General features: G+C 36.9%; 1 protein-coding gene across 1 annotated transcript in view; it reads left to right on the top strand.

Annotated features, from left to right (window-relative positions):
• Positions 1 to 17,775, top strand: part of Cubn (Cubilin) — a 2,223,842-nt gene that overhangs the window by 978,772 nt on the left and 1,227,295 nt on the right. The window contains exon 30 of the mRNA XM_090396294.1: positions 10,257 to 10,425. Within this exon, the coding sequence (XP_090252420.1) occupies positions 10,257 to 10,425 (169 nt within the window). The remainder of the gene's footprint in view (positions 1 to 10,256; positions 10,426 to 17,775) is intronic.

The raw sequence follows: 17,775 nt of genomic DNA on the forward strand, positions 1-17,775 counted from the left end.
ACTCATATATAAAAGCTAATGACTTCACATCACTTTCCTTAGTATCGCATAATGCAATGCTCAATCCTGCATAGCATCATACAGATATGTATGATGCTATGCATTATGGGAAGGGTCATGGGAATATGACTTCTGCATTATTTCAATCTTGGTATCACTTCTGGGTCTGGCTCCCACTGATGAGATCTCAATAAAGGTCAAAACCGGTCTGGGTAGTGATCCTTCCCATGATGCATAGCATTATACTGTACATGTCTGTAAGGGTATGTGCTTTGCATTATGGGATACTAAGGCAAGTGATGTGAGGTCATTAGTTTCTATATATGAGTTGCCCATTCCTGAAATTACTTCTTACACTTGGATAAAGGATTAAACCAAGAATATAATTTCTTGGCATCTTTTAATTTATATATGATGTGGTATGACCAGCAAGGGAGAGGACTCAAGATATTTGCCTCGCCTCGTCTCACCTCAGTCATACCTAGGCAACACGCTTACTAACCTTCCTGTCACACTATTCTCTTTTATCCATCTAAGTTCCTCCTGATATCCATTCTGATGTGCTCTTTGTCCTCTGTCAAGTCATTCGTATCTATTAAAACCATCAACTCCTTCATTCCCTCCCTCCTCATATCCAATGCCTAAATCACCCTACTCATTTTACCACCTAGAAAACATACCTTGTGCATCCTCTCATCCAGCACACCTTTAATAATGGAGTCGCCATACAATGCCACTTGCTCGTCTTTCATTATATCTTTCATACCTACTTGATTTGTTTTGATTGTTTTCACCTGAATTTTCTTAATTTTCCTCCGCATCCATTTCATCTCTTGCCTCATCCAACCCAATTCTACTTTCGAATCTCCCGTCACATTCTCTCTATCATTCAATTTTTCTAATTTTTGAACTCTCGACTCCTGCTTCACACTTTCACTCTCATTCATCCTTTTGAGTTTTTGTACTTTCGGTTCATGCATAAACAACTTTAATTAATAATGTCCTATATTTTGGCAGTGTTACATTGCCATCATCAGGAATCACAAAAAAAAACAATGGTATGTGCATGCAGGCAGTAACACTAAGAAGATGAGGTTGAATAAAGGCAACAGAAGTCTGGCCTAGAATCCTAAACATGTCCTCTTTCTAGTGGGATAAGTTTTGGTTGTCTTAGCTTGGGCTGATGATCTTAAAACGTATGCTTTCGAAATTTGGGGCAGTCTCATGGAACAAAATTTGTTGAGGTTTGGAAAATTTTTTAGAACTGAGGCAGACTCGAGGAATAGTCTTTCATACTTGTACATGCTGCAGTATAATAGAGTGGCCTTCTTCCAGAGTACCCTGTGGTAGGCATCTAAAGCATGGTCAGTAAGTCCTGAATGGCTGTATTGGTGGAACTGGATATTGTCCTTGCATTTGGATATCCTAATATTGGCTGTCCTGCTGGTTTGGCTGTAGTAGGACAGTTTTCAACTGCAATGGACCTGGTATACTCGTAGTAGGTCTAGGGAATGTGGCTAGTCTTTGGTGGAGCAGATAAGAGATGCCACTTTCTTATGTGGTCTGTAACTGGTTGTAAATTCATCTTTGCTTAGGATTTTTGTTAATTTTTCAGATTTTCAGATGTACCCTTTATACATGGAATGGTGATAGATTTTGACTAATCTCTGTTTGAAAGTGTAGGGAAGGGGGTTTGCAGTTGCATGGGGTTAATATTTTTATTTTATTTTATTTTTTTTGGGGGGGGGGTTATGGCCATTGGCTAAGAAAGTGTTAAGGATATAGTCAAGTTCAGTAGTTAGGGCACTGTTATCTGAACTGTTTAATTTTGCCCTGTTATATAGGGATTTTATACTCCCATATTGGGAGTGGGTGGGTGATTGCTAGTGAATGCATTACCCTGTATGTGTAGGTTTTCTGTAAATGTGAATGCCAGGGATCCATCAGGCTGGCATGTTATCAGAATATCTTGGAATGGGAAACTGTTGTTGTTTTCCTTTTCCAAGGTAAATTGGATCTTGGGGTTTTGATTGTTTAGATGTGTTAAGAAATTGTGGAGTATATCTAGGCCATGTGGCTAAATGGAGAACACATCATCCATGTAGCATAGCCAGACATTGGGTTATGTGGGGCAGAGTTTAAGGCTTTTTTCATCAAAAGTCTCCATAAAGAAGTTGTCTAGGGGTGGAGAGAGTGGAGAACCCATGGCAGTCCCCCCTCTGTCTGTTTATAGAATTTTCCTTTCCAGACAAAATAGCCTAAGTTCATGGTAAACTGAAATAGGACTGAGATATTCAGCAGGAAATATGGCTTGCATGAGGTCTAAGGTATCCTTGTGTGGAATATTGGTGAATAAGGAGGAGACATCAAAACTAACCATTATGTAACTGGTTTGGAGTGTGAAGTTTTCAAATGGGGCTAAGATTTTTATGTGTGAATGTTGTTGCCAGTATATATTGTGTGAGCACATATGGATTTACAGTGATATTGCTGGATTTTGCAAAAGCCTTTGACAGGATACCACATGGAATTCTAATTAATAAACTGCATCACACTGAGATTGATATAGGAGAGTGATCAAGGGGTTTTAGAAGATTTATTCAGAGGAAATTTTTCAGAACAGGTGTAGTGGTGGGAGAATGAGGGCCATCCTTAGAATTTGAGCAAGGGTGTAGTTAACAAAGGTGTTAGAACTATATATATATATATATATATATATATATATATATATATTTTTTTTTTTTTTTTTTTTGAGAATGGTGAATGAATAGAATGTATTGCCAGAGTCTGTTGTGGGTGAATACTATGAATGAGTTCAAAGCAGAGTATGATAGATACTGTACAAATGTTGTATATTGCTTTGGGTCACCAATGAGTCTAAGCACTTCATGAAGTAGCACTGTAATAATAATAATAATAATAATAATGATTACTAAAATATTTTGGTAATACATTCTATTCATTGACAGTTCTGCATATCAAAAATCTACTCCTCTTACACCTCTTTATCACACTCTTATACAACTGAGAGGGATGGCCTTTGGTTGTTTTCCTCTTATCTTCTACTCTTTTTCATAATCCCTCTGGATTAATTTAATAAAATCCCATCATTAACGTACATATCTCTATCGTGTCACCTCTTTTTGTCCTATCCACCAAATGCTGCAATCCACATTTGTTCAACCTTTCTCTGTAGTCCAGCATTACAGAGTCCTGATATTGTCTTAGTCATTCTTCTCTGGATCCTGTTGAATGTTTCTACACCACATTGACCCTATCTCGGCACAATAGCCCAAACATGGTGTGAGCAGTGCTTTATACAGTAACACAGCCACCTCCTTATCCTTATGTCACAGCACTTTGTACTCTGACATCTTTGTACAAGAGCTTCCAAAAAAGTAAACATTGTGGAGGAAATATAAAGAAAAGTGATCAGCATACTCATGAGCAGTACAAAGTGCAAGCAAGAATGGTTACTGGTATGGTAAGTAAGGCCAAATCAGACTGTGTGTGTGTGTGTGTGAGAGAGAATTAGCCAAACAGCCCAAAGTAAACCCAAAAGAATGTTTTCATTATGTAGCAAGTAAGAGGAAAAATGAGTATGGTAGAATGGCTTTCAAAATTGCTCATGTTAGGAAGACGACAGAACCAAAAGAAACAGTTGAGTTGTTTGCTGCTGAGTGATCATTTTGCAAAAGTGGTGGTGGTGATTTTACAGTTGCTGATGTTACAGAGAGAGAGAGGTGCATATCAACATTGAGGTAAATGAACAGGAGGTGTTCAGCATATTAAAAAATATGAGTATGAACACATGCAGTTGGAATGGATTGCATATCTGCCAATGTACTTCGTGAATGTGCATGAGAATTAGCATTATCTCTGATAAAGTTGTTCAGCCTAAGTCTCAGCTCTGGCAAGGTTCCAAAGGAGTGGAAACAGGGTAAGATAGTACATTGCATAAAGGCAGCTCCAAGACAGAGGTAGCAAACTAGAGACCAGTTAATATATCTGGAGTGTTAAAATATTAGAAAAATTGTTGAAAGGTAAAATACAAGAGCAGATGGATAGGGATGCAGTATGCTATAATGGGAAACATGGCTTTGTAATGGATAGGTCCTGTCTTAGTAACTTATTCCCATTTTATAATAAAGTGATATAATGGCTATATATTTTCCAATATATTTGACAGAATATCACATGAAAAACTATTAGAAAAACTGGAGAGGATGGGAGGCTAGTAGTATGGATGGGGAGATGGGGGTGGCTGATGGACAGATGCCAGAGAATAGTATATGGTAGAGTGCAGTCTAGGAGAATTATGTTGACTAGTGGAGTACATCAGGATTCCATACTAGGGCCACTACTCTTTAATTTACATATTCATTTGTTTGCTGATAATGTAAAACTGGGAAGACCAATAATTGATAAAGGTGATGTAAATATTCTGCAGGATGACTTAAATAAATTGGCATTGTGGGCAAAAGTATCAATTTAATGTTGCAAAATGTAAGGTTATTCACTTTGGGTTGGAAAGGTTGCACGTGATGTATAATATTGATAGTATTGGCTTGCAGGAAATTTATAAGGCTAAAGACTTGATGGACAAAGTGTTGAGATTCAGAGGGCATATTGCAAAAGTTGGTAAAATAGCTCAATGAATTACTTGGATGTTGAAAAACACACTAACAAGTAATGATAAGGAACTTTTTATCCTTCTTTATAAGGCTATGATTTGGCCACATCTTGACTACTGCACACATATTTGGTCACCTGGATTTCTTGGAGACCAGGAGGTAGTGAAAGGATTTAGAGAGGAGTGACCAGGATTGTGACAGGTTTGGAAGGAATATTCCTTACAAGGATAGGTTGAAAGTTTGTGGTTACAAAGCTTAGTTGATAGGTAGAAAAGATTGGACATGATAGAAACTTTTAAGATGTTAAAGGTTTTTTTATAAAATTGATGCAAGTGAAAATTTTCAATATATGACAAATAGTCAGTCATCTAGGGGGGCATCCATGGGTTGTGTAAGAGTATGGTTAGTAGGGGAGACCAGATTTTTTGCTTGGAGATTGGTGAGTGAGTGAAATGGATTACTAGAGTTGGTTGTGAGTTCCATGATAGTGAATGGATTCAAGAAGAGGTATGATAGAATTTGTATATATAATTATTATTATTATTATTACCCCAAGACCTCATGGAGTCAAAGACTCATCTGGGAGGGCCTTTCCACCCCCCCCCCCCCCCACACACAGCTCATCATACCGTGCCTAGAACACATTCAAACTCCTTGCAGACACCACACTCTCAGGCAAGGCATTCCTACGGTTGATTTGGGTATTCTGCAATTTGACTCCATGGAGATGCTGTAAAATAATAATAATAAATATTATTATTATTATTATATGGAAAGAATTAAAGTGATATCCAAATAACACAGCTTTGAAAACTGAATATAAGATAAGGAATCGATCGCTTTACAACACAAATCAGAAATGCAAAAAGAAGCTACTACAGAGACAAACTAACCTCCATGCAAAACAACATGAAATGAACCTGGATTCTGATCAATGAGATGCTAGATTTTGTTCCCAACACCACTGCCTCCGAAACCATAAAACACAGCTTCACGAATGACGCAAAACCTATCCAACAACTTGCAAATGACTTTAACCAATAACCAATACTTTGCAGACTCCATCGAAGAACTGCACAGAAATATTCCCCCAATCACAAAACGAGACCCTCCACTTGGACCACAATCAAAACAGACACTATGGTTTCCAACCATAAAAGAAGCAGAACTTCTCTCTGCAATACATCAAATCAAACCAAACAAAGGCCCAGGAATAGATGGTATCAGACCTAAAGATATAAAGCAACATGCAACTAGTTTAAGTCCTATCCTACTAAAACTAATAAATAAAATATTTAAAACAGGATAGATACCAAGTATGCTAAAGACTGCCATAATCACACCCATATACAAACAAGGAAAAAGAAATTTAATGAGCAATTACAGACCCTTAGCAACATTACCAATTATCAATTAAATTATGGAGCGGATCATACTGAAGAAACTCACAGCATACGCTGAGATCTTTCATATTATCCCCAAAACACAATATGGTTTTCAGAAAAATAAGGGAACAACATCTCTCTTGGAAGACTTTACAGACGTAATTAATACCCCCTTAGAGAAAAACAAAATTGCCATGGTAGTCTTTATTGATCTAACTAAAGCATTTGATACACTTACACATCAAACCTTGTTAGAAAACTGAGGCATGTTGGAATAGACGGGCCTCTTCACAGGTGGTTTACAAACTACCTTCAAAATAGAAATCATATCACATGTATCGGGTCAAACCGAAGCAGAGAGCTACCAGTAACCTGTGGGGTGCCACAGGGAGCTGTACTCTCCCCAACTCTATTCAACATTTACACGCATGATATTAATCAGCTACCACTCAAAGGTAAGATATTCCAATACGCAGACGATACAGCAATAATATCCATCCATAATAACACAAGCATAGCCCAAACAAATATGCAACATGACATAAATCTGATCACAGACTGGCTCACGAAAAACTCCATACACCTAAACTCAGAAAAGACAAAAGTAATGATATTCAGAAATCCAATGACTCGACCAGTTGATAACAAATATATAACCATCCAACATCCATTTTCCAACATAAAAAACACACAGAACAGCAAAACCACTACAATCACTCAGGTTGAAACAATACGATACCTTGGAATTTACTTCGATGCAGATATGAACTGGAATAGCCACATAAACTATCTACACAACAAACTCCGAACAATAAGTGGCAAACTCTACAGGTTAAAAGATATAGTTCCCATACGCCTAAAAACACTAATATACAAAGCACTATGCCAAAATATACTAAGATATACTATAACAACGTATGCTTTCTGTGCACCCTACAACTTAAATAGATTAATGCCGCTACAGTACAAAATGACAAAACTGATCTTTTGGGAACAAAGAGAAAATCATGACCTTATATATATTGCAATGTCAGAACACAAAATACTGACAGCAAAACAGTTATGTCCTTATGCAACTTTGCTAAAACATTATTTCGATGCCAACTACAGGACAGTTAGAAATACATACCGTATAACAAGACCTCAGACTACTAATTATATCACATATAAATACAATAATCACTACGGAAAGGCCATGCGAAATTTCTACATCCCAGACATGATAAACAAATTACCTTTTGAATACAGAAACCTTACAAACTACAATAGCCTGAAAAGAGCTCTAAGGACATACTATGAACAAGAAACACGCACCCAAAATACCATACAAACTTAATGAAACACAATATATTCGTTCAGGCTTCCAGTTCAACGACGAATCAATACATTCCAAGTTATTGTGTTTGTGTGTGTGAGTGCGCACGCGAATTTCTCAATCATAGATTTCGTAGCTTCCCAACACAGCAAAAAAAAAAAAAATACATAATAACCAACTAGTGTCATCCTCAGATAAGCTTACATATAAGCTTCGAGGATGAAAGAAAAGAAATGCGTTCTCATACAAGATGTATCATATGTAACCAAATGCATGTAATGTATACGTATCACATGAAAACCAATGTATGTAATGTATGTATAAAATGTAAGCAAATGTACGTAATTTAAGTAACACATGTAAACAAATGTAAGTAATGTAAGTAACACATGTAAAGAAATGTAAGTAATGTATCATATGTAATCAAATGTATGTAATATATATAATAACTGTAACAAATGTATGCAATGTAATAAAAAAAAATTTCTTTTAAATGTATATCATGAGTTTACACTGTATGTTTGTGAGAATAAGGAAATATAATATTTAGATTGTATGTGTGTAAATACTGTTGTATAATCACACCTTTTCAAACTTGGAAAAAAAAAATAGTGAGCTACAACATGTAATATTATACAACTTAAGTAACGCTGAACAATATAATTGTAAATTATTATTATGATTGTTATTTAAAAAAAAACTGTTATCATTACTATTTAAATCTCATTATATGTAGCACAAAGTGCTGAACATTGTAAAATAATATACTGAATAGATGATCATTGTACGTTGTAAATATTTGAAAGAACAATAAAAAAAATTAAAAAAATAAAAAAAAATAATGGCATTACAATGGGCAGTATTTGCAACACTTGTAATATGACCTCTGAAATGCAGAGTGCTGTCAACCATCACTTCCAAATCTTGAATCTCATTAGCTTCCTACACTACAGCAGGAAGAGGCAATTAATAAAAAAGAGGAATATGAGTGGAGAAGAACCTGAGGTCATCTCTGGAAGTTGTGTAAAATTGTGGTGAAGAAGTCTGTGCAATGTATATTTTTACCTGTAGATTTGTGGGTGAATGGAACACATTACAGAATATGCTGTTATTGCAGGATGTTAAGGTGTTTAAAATTGAATCTAATAAGTATGTTTTTAGTTCAATGAACTTTCGATATTGTCTGCTATCCCGTGGAGAGCGTGCAATAATAATTTTGTGATATATATATATATATATATATATATATATATATATATACAGGTAACCCTCGTATAACGCGGATGTTAGGTTCCATAGAAATGCCGCATTATATAAATTGCGTTATACGAGACAAGTGGGGTTAGGTTCCGAAATCATTTTTTTTTAAATTATACAAACAACAGTGACATATCCAACAAAAACAATATTTTTATTTAATTCAGGTAATTCATGTAAGTTAAGAAAACATAAACTATGAGACAAATACATAGTATAAAATTATAAAAATTACAAATTGTGCATACATTTCATTGCACATCATGCATAAATGTTTTAGACACAATAAAATAAAGGGCATATTTTAATCATCATTACTGTCTCCAGAAATAACATTTCGTAGATGTTCTTTAAGTGGCCGGAGGTCATCACCACTTGAAATCTCTTGGATATCATTTGTATAATTCTCATATTCTCATATGTATGTAACTCACCAGAAAATAAACTGCTCAGCTTGAGAATAACACACTTATGATTTTAAATGTGCTTTCCTGTCAGAAAACGGAGACAATTTTTAACAATAAACACTTTATACAGTAAATCTCAGACTTGCAACCTATGGCACTCGTGCCAGAATTTGCACGTCTGGGAATTTTGCTAGCATGTCAGCGATTTACAGGTGATATCCTTTGATATGCTTATAAATTATTCAAGTTTTTTTTTTTAATTGTTACAATACGTACAAGCTGGATTTTTATTTACACAAGACAGCAGCTCTAATGACGTGCATATCATTGGTGTGGTATTAACAAAAGATCGTGCGACCCAAAGACAAAAGCAACAGAGAAGTGTTGAGTTGAAATGCTAATTCTCTTCAGTCGAATTCCATAACATCTGAAACTGTCATACATCATTCACTATTAGTTTTAGCACATTCACAACTGGGTGTTATTTATCGTTTCGATGGAACTTCTTATTACTGACTGGCTCAACTCGCACAAACATTTCAACCCTTGATTAAATTTTATGGCTTCTTGTTTGCATTTGAGGTAGCAGGCGAACTCACACATTCATTATATGGCATATTTCAATTCTTGGTAGTCTTTTATTTTAAGTTAGCCTTTGTGATTCTGTCATAATGACATCGAGAATTTCAAATGCAATAAAACAAACACTTATTTCATAATTGAAAAATTGGACAATAGTTTTAGTTAGATACTGTGTTTTGGTGCAACATACGGTTTTGCTTAAGTCTATACAACATAGTTTCTGTGAGGAGGGACGTGATTTATTACTTAGCGCCATTTTTATTCCATCTGTCTCTAATTGCACTATTTGTTGAGAATGACATAGACTGCAAAAGCCTCTGTACAGTACCTTATTCAGTGATGCAATAACACTAAATTCAATACTTATAACTATTTACGTAAAACGGGCAGACACAAATTTAATGAAGATAAAATTTGATTTTTAAGTCCTGCAGTGAAAAATATGAAAATTAAATAAATAAAGGGTTACTAGAAATTGTATACTGCGTTGAACAAGGGATACTACAATTTGTAGACCACATATAAGTACTGCATCATACGAGGGTTACCTGTATGTAATTTAATACAATGTGTTAATGTCTAGTGCTTTTAATATTATTTTTAATGCTTTTGTTTTCGTTTCTTATTATTTTTGTTTAATTATTATTGTTATTATTTTGTTATTTTTTTACACCAGATATCAGAAATTTTAACAGGCGAAAGTAATATACATCAGATAGGAAGATTTTGTGGTGTACTCTCTACTCTCCCATCTATTGATACAACAACTAATGTAGCACGTGTAAATTTCGTCAGTGATTCTTCGGTATCTCATAGTGGGTTCCGATTAGAATGGTTGATGAAAGGTATATTAATTTTAACGGATTGTTTTTTATTTATTTACATTGCAAACTGTAATTGCTCTAGTTTTGCAGTTTTTTTAAATGCTGTTTGTTATAGGAAATTTAGTTTTGATTCTCATGTTTTTCTTATAGGCTGTGTAGTTGATAGTACCCTTCTCTTAGTATTATTTACAATAAACATACATGAGATCAGCATATTCATTATGGAAGACCACTCAATGAGTAATTCATCTTTTCTATGTTAAGATTCTTCATATTCACATTCTTTATTTTTAAGCATCACATTCTCTACATACCTACCATTCTCAATAATAAAAAATCTATTCTCACCTCATTCCCCTCTCCCACCACATTTTTGTACAGTTTCTAGGGCCTTTCATCCCACCCACCCACCCACACACACACTTAGTCTCCATAAATAATTCCTTCTATAAGATAAAAATCCTCTCACTAATCTAAAAGTGCCTCTCTTCATCATGTATGTAAGCCACAAATCGTCAACCTACTCTTATAACATTCCAGTTGTTGTTAGTAGTCTTAGTTGCTAATTTGGTTTCTTTCACCCTCTAGAAATCAAATCAGTAAATTTGAGTGGTAGTCCCATTGTGATCTGACCTGATCAGAAATTTATATATTTACTAGCATGGTTGGTTGGCTGATGAGATTATAGATGTTGAGTTTGATAAGAATGCCTGTAGGTGGTAGATGATTTTCATTGCCTGCTGTTAAAGAAGCGTGCTTAGTGAAGGCTTGATGTAATTGACTATGTTTGGTCTCTAGTAGGGTTCCTGGATTGTTTAACTCTAAGTATGTTCACAGTATTTATTATTATTATTATTATTTTGTGAAACTTCCAAGGAACCTTAAGACTCATTGAGGGAGGGCATCTGCTCTACAACTCTCTGTCTCCACCACTTAATCTACCAAGTATAATAATATTTAATTTAGATTTCAGTCGTTTCATTAAGTGTGAGGTCTGTTATATGTATTCCTTCGATTACATAAATGATTTGTGGATGTTTAGCGTGGATGGAAGAAAGGTGTGTGCGAAGTGTGACCTGAATGAGGAACTGATGAATACAAATATGAAATTGATGACAGAAAGTGTTAGTAATGATTGTGTCACGAGTGCATGTTTGAAAGAGCAGGATGGCGAGAAGAGGGTCAAAAAAAGGTTAAAAAAATCAGGAAAAAAGTAAAAGTGCGTAATTGAGAGAACTAATGAAAGTAGAAATGGCGTGACGCAGAAATCGCAAGTGAAAAAAATCGAAAGAATAAATGATAGCGAAAAAAGAATGAATAATGGCGAAAGCTGGACACATGTTGGACTGAAAGTACTGAAATAAAGAAAGAGGAATGAGAATAAAAGCGAGAAGAATGATAGCAAAAGTTGGACGCAAGTTAGTCCGAAAATACGGAAACAAAGAAAGATAAATGAGAGTGAAAGTGAGAAGAATGATAGTGAAAGTTGGATGTATGTTAGGCCGAAAGTAGGGAAACAAAGAAGGATGAATGAGAGGGGGAAAGTGAGAAGAAGGGGTCGAGAGTTAGAAAGTTAGAAAGATTTAATGATAGAGAGAATGTGTCACGAGATTCGGAAAGTGAATTGGATTTGATGAGGCAAGAAATGAAATGGATGCGGAATGAAATTAAGAGAATTCAGGTCAAAACTATTAAAATAAATCATGATGGCATGAAAGAGTTAACGAAAGATGAGCGAGTGGCATTGTATGGCGACTCCATTATTAAAGGTGTTCTGGAGGATAAAATGCACAAGGAATGTTTTCCAGGTGGTAAAATGTGTAGAGTGATTCAGGCATTGGATATGAGGTAGGAGCGAGCAAAAGAGTTAATTGTATTAATTGATACAAATGATTTGAGAGAGCACAAAGAGCATGTCAGAATGAATGTCAGGAGGTTGCTTGGAAAGATAAAAGAGAATAGTGTGACACGAAGGGTAGTCAGTGTGTAGCCTAGGTGTGATTGTGGTGAAATGAGGCAGAGAGCAAGGATTATGAATGATATGCTGGCTGAAATGTGTGAAGAGATGGGAGTACAGTTTGTTAATGTGTGGAATGAGTTTGAGGGATGAAGTGAGCTGTATGAGAGTGATGGACTGCATTTGAGTGGTTATGATGTGAGTCGCTTAGAGAGACTGCTGCTGGAAGGAAGAGAAGTGAATAGAGAGAATGAATCAGATTTAGAGGGGAGTGATGTGGGGGGAGTAAGACAGGAGAGATTGAAGAAGTGGAAATGAATGGGGAAGTGAGTGGTATGAGTATAGAAAATAACAGAATGGGTGTGCAAGAGGAGCAGCGAAACAGGGAGGCTCAGGGTGGACAGGGGTACACAGCATGAGAAAGGTGGATGCTCCAAGAGAAGGTGAGAGCATGTGTAGGCAGGAAAGAAATGGGATGACCGAGGATCAAGAGGAAACAGATGAAATTGAAAAGGGTTCTAAAATGAAGAAACAGAAAGGGAAATGGCCCCAGTCCAGCATGGAGAGATCACATCGAGTTAGTGGTATCAGTGGAACTAGCTGTAGATCCAGAAATGAGTTGTTGTGTTTGTATACCAATGCTAGAAGTATTAGAAACAAGGCAGATGAAATGGTTGCAGTAATTGCATCTGTTCACTCAAAGATTGTCAGAATAAGTGAGACATGGTTAGATGAGGACGACATCCTGACAGGAATAGAGATGGAAGGGTATGATATGTTTCTTGAGGATAGAAGGAGTAAAAAAAGGGGGGGGGAGTTCTACTATTGATGATAGAGAGTTATGTCGATACAAGGTAGAGATGCAAGAGGGAAATAGGGCCAGTGGTTTTGAGGCAGTATGGTGTGAGATAGAGGTGAATAGAATCAAATACTTAGTGGGATGTTGTTATAGACCTGGTAATGTGGATGGTGATGATAGTGAAATGTATAGTCAAATAAGCCAAGCAAATAAGAAAAGGGTGATCATTATGGGTGATTTTAATTATGGCAATATAGACTAGAATGAAGAGATAGCAACTGGAAGTAAAGAAAATGAGTTTCTTGAGTTTTTGAGGGATAACTACCTCAGGCAGTATGTAACAGAGGGCACACGAGGATTAAGGGTCTTGGAATTGGTTGTCTCATCAGAGGATGCAATTATAAATGAGGTGTCAAATCATCCACCAATTGGTAAAAGTGACCATGAGATGATTACCTGGGTGGTTGCCAGCAGTGCAAGGACCCCTGTGAAAAAAGGGTATATGTGGAACTACAAGGGGGGGGGGGTGATTATGAAGAGCTCCGGAGACAGCTTGCGGGTGTAGCATGGAATGAGGAGTTAGCTGGAAAAGAGATCAATGCAGCTTGGGAGGTTTTCAAAAACTATTTAGTAGATGCAATGTCTAAATGTATTTGAAGCATGAGAAGGTTAAATAAGGTAGGTGTGAGATGGATGAATAAAGAGATTAAGCATGCGATACAGAGAAAAAGGGCATTGTGGAGGCATAAGAGAATTGGAAGTAGCCAATTTCATGAGGTCTACAAAGACCAGGCAAGGAGGGTGACTTGGTTGGTGAGAGTAGATAAAGAGAGGTATGAACAGCAGTTAGCTAATGAAGCCAAAAAGAATCCTAGGGAGTTATTTCGATATGTAGCCAGCAAAAGAAAAAATGATTATGGAAGGATGACATTGATTGGAGGAAATGGTATAAAGACAGCTGTTGCAGAATGTGTGGTGGAGATACTTAATGAGCAGTTCATAAAGATCTTTCAATCTTGTGAATGTGACTTCATGGAGAGATTGAGAGCAGTTGATGATGGGGAGGAGAGACTGACTGTAAATGAGCAAGAGGTGTTTGGGGAGTTGAGTAAACTAGATGTAAATTAAGGCTGTGGGACTTGATAATATATCACCGCGTATTCTGAAGGAATGTGCCAGAGATTTGACATATTTTTTTAATACGAGTCTTGCACTTGGTCAAGTTCCTAAAGAGTGGAAGGATTTCAAGATTGTGCCACTTCATAAAGGAGGTGATCGAACTCAAGCATCAAACTATAGGACTATCTGTGTGTCAGGTGTTGTGGTTAAGTTGTTGGAGAAGCTTGTGAGAACCAGGATCCAGAGTTGGGTTGACAACAAAGGTATAATCTTTGATGGAGAGCATGTATTTGCTAAAGGAAGTTCATGTTTTAGTAATCTTCTTACTTATTACAATAAAGTGACTGCTTCCTTGGATAGAGGAGAAGGATACACAGTAATATACTTGGATTTTCTAAAGGCTTTTGATAGAGTACCTCATGATAAGTTGACAGTCAAACTAGAGCAGATGGGGTCGATATTAGATTAGTGCATTGGATTGGAGACTGGCTATCTGATAGGTATCAACAAGTTGTGTATGGAGGGTGCGATATCCAGGAAAAGAAAAGTCACTAGTGGAGTGTCTCAGGGGTCTGTTTTAGGGCCATTACTGTTTAACTTGTATATTAATGATATTGGCAAAGATTTGGATGGAGATATTCAGTTGTTTGCATATGTTGCAAAGTTTGGAAGAACCATAAAGAGTAGTGAAGATGTTGTGGCCTTGCTAGAAGACTTGAATAAATTGAATGATTAGGGAAGCAAATGGGGATGTGAGTTTAATGTTGCAAAATGTAAAGTTTTAAAATTCGGAAAACAAAGATGGGATGCATAATTTATGCTTGGTGAGAATATATTGTTGCAGGTAGAGGAAATAAGAGATCTGGGAGTGATAGTCGATAAGGATCTAAAATTTAGGGGACACATCGCGAAAATTGTGAAGACAACACAAAGACTTCTGTGAATGATGCGGAGGACACATGTGTAGAATTAGGGAGATTCTTGTTCCATTGTATTAGGCTTTGATTAGGCCACACATGGACTGTTGTGCCCAGATTTGGTCACCAGGTTTTCAGAAGGATGAAGAGATATTGGAAAGGGTCGAAATGCGACTGACTAAGGTACTTTCCGACTTCTGGAATGTTGAGTATGAGGAAAGATTGAGAAGATGTAATTTGCAGAGTCTGGTGGAGAGAAGGAAGACGAGAGATGTGATAGTGACCTCCAAGTTGGTAAGGGGTTGTTATAAAATCAATGGTGGAGAAGTTCTGCAGAGAATAGTGGGAGATTAGGGGAGAACCAGAGGCCATCCCTGGAAACTGTATAAAGAGGGTGTGAGTAGGGGAGTGAGAGGCAGGTTTTTTTCGTGCAGAGTTGTGAATGATTAGAATGCTTTGCCTGAGAGTGTGGTGTCTGCAAGGAGTTTGAGTGTGTTTAAGACACGGTATGATGAGATGTGTGTGTGTGTGTGTGTGATAAAAGGACCTCCCAGATGAGTCTTTGACTCCATGAGGTCTTGGGAAATAATAATAATAAGTATGGAGAAACTGCCACTACCATCATCATCATCATCATCTACACCAATTCCATCCACTGCCCACCACTACCACTACTATTTTTGTCTGTAAATTGCATGTGTTCTGAATGCTGATTTGTTTTTATGACATATAACATATGATATATGTTTATAACATATGACATGAACTTATGGTATATATGTTTATGACCACTGGTTGAGACAGACATCAATAAATGAAAAGAAAAAGTACTTTGGTACAACAGCTCTTGTTGGCAGTGTCCTTCTCTTCATAGCAACGAATGCATACCCCTACTAGAGCATATCACTAATAAGACCAAAGAGTTATAGTACTGTGCTGTGTTGCAATTAGCAACATTAAAGTACCACATTTCTCTGTTATCATGTTACATGTTATTTTCTTACAGCCCATCATTGTATGGCATATAGGTTGGCTGTGGTTTGTATTGGTTTCATATATAATGCTTTTTTTTTTTTTAAATTTTTTTACTGAAACTTTCCTTTGTTCAACTTTCTACCAAGGCAGTGGTATCATATATAATAATAATAATAATTATTATTATTCAGGTCTTCATGGAGTCAAAAGACTCATCGTGGGAGGTCCTTCCTTAGAAACACAAAGTCTATCAACACTCATCGAGGGGAGGCCTCCCCCCCAAGAAACACAAAGTCTAACATACCACTCCTTCAACTCATTGACCATTCTCGCTCTCACCACTCCATCAGGCAATGCATTCCATGGTTCAACCACCCTCCATGCAAAGAAACCATTCTCACGCTCTTGCTTACAGATTCCTTTTATAACATCGAGGGATGGCCTCTTGTCATCACTCCTTCCCACTGTTCAACCAAGCGAAAGAATTCCCGAGTGTCACCCCTGTAACCACCTCTCAACAGTTTAAAAGTCTCAATCATATCACCTCTCCTTCTTCTATCCACCAAACTCTGCAGTCCACATTCCCTCATCCGATCCTCATAACTATCATTGTACAGTCCTGAAACCATCTTTGTTATCTGCCTTTGTACCCTATCCACAGTTAATTTATCCCCTTCAAATCATGGTCTAAATGTGGTCTGATTAGGGTCTTATACAACAGAATGATAACTGTTTTATCTCTGCAGGTCAGCGTCCTTCTCATTATTGCAGCAATCCTCTGTGTTACCTTCACCACCTTCGCAATATGTCCCCTAAACTTCAGGTTTCTATCAATCATCAACCCCCAGATCTCTTGTCTCCCCTACTTCCTCCAGTATAACTCCTCCCATAGAGTATGTAGCATCCCGTCGATGTTTCCCAAACCTCAAGACCTTACATTTTGCTGCATTAAACTGACACCCGCCATTCATTTGCCCATCTATATTGCTTATTTAAATCCTCTTGCAAGGCTACCACATCTGCACTGTTACTGATAACCCTTCCCAGCTTCGTGTCATCTGCAAACAACTGAATATCCCCTTGCAATCCACTGGCAATGTCATTAATATAAAGATTAAACAATATAGGTCCCAGTACTGAGCCCTATGGGACCCCACTTGTAACCCTCTGCCTCCTTGAAACTGCTCCACCATACACAACTGTCTGATACCTATCAGACAGCCAATCCTGAATCCAGTTGACCAATCTGACATCCAGACCCATGTGCTGCAACTTAAATATCAGCTTATCATGTGGCACCTTGTCAAATGCCTTCGCTAAGTCTAAGAAAATTGCAGTATATGCCTTTCCCTCATCTAATGTTCTTTATTATAAAAGGCTAGCATATTGCTAAAACAAGAGCACCCTTTCACAAATCCATGTTGACTCTCTCAGATAACATTACCCTCATGTGCCCAATGTTGTGTACGGTCCCTCACTACTTTCTCCAAGATCTTAACAACTACTGATGACACACAAACTGGCCTATAATTAGACACTTCGAGTCTGCTACTTTCCTTATGCAATGGCACTATCTTACCTTCCTTCCATTCCCTTGGCACCTT

The sequence above is a fragment of the Typopeltis vanoorti genome, chromosome 8 (genome assembly GCF_054136105.1).
Source record: "Typopeltis vanoorti isolate ZY-2024b chromosome 8, IOZ_Tvanoo_1.0, whole genome shotgun sequence".
NCBI lineage: Eukaryota > Metazoa > Arthropoda > Arachnida > Uropygi > Thelyphonidae > Typopeltis > Typopeltis vanoorti.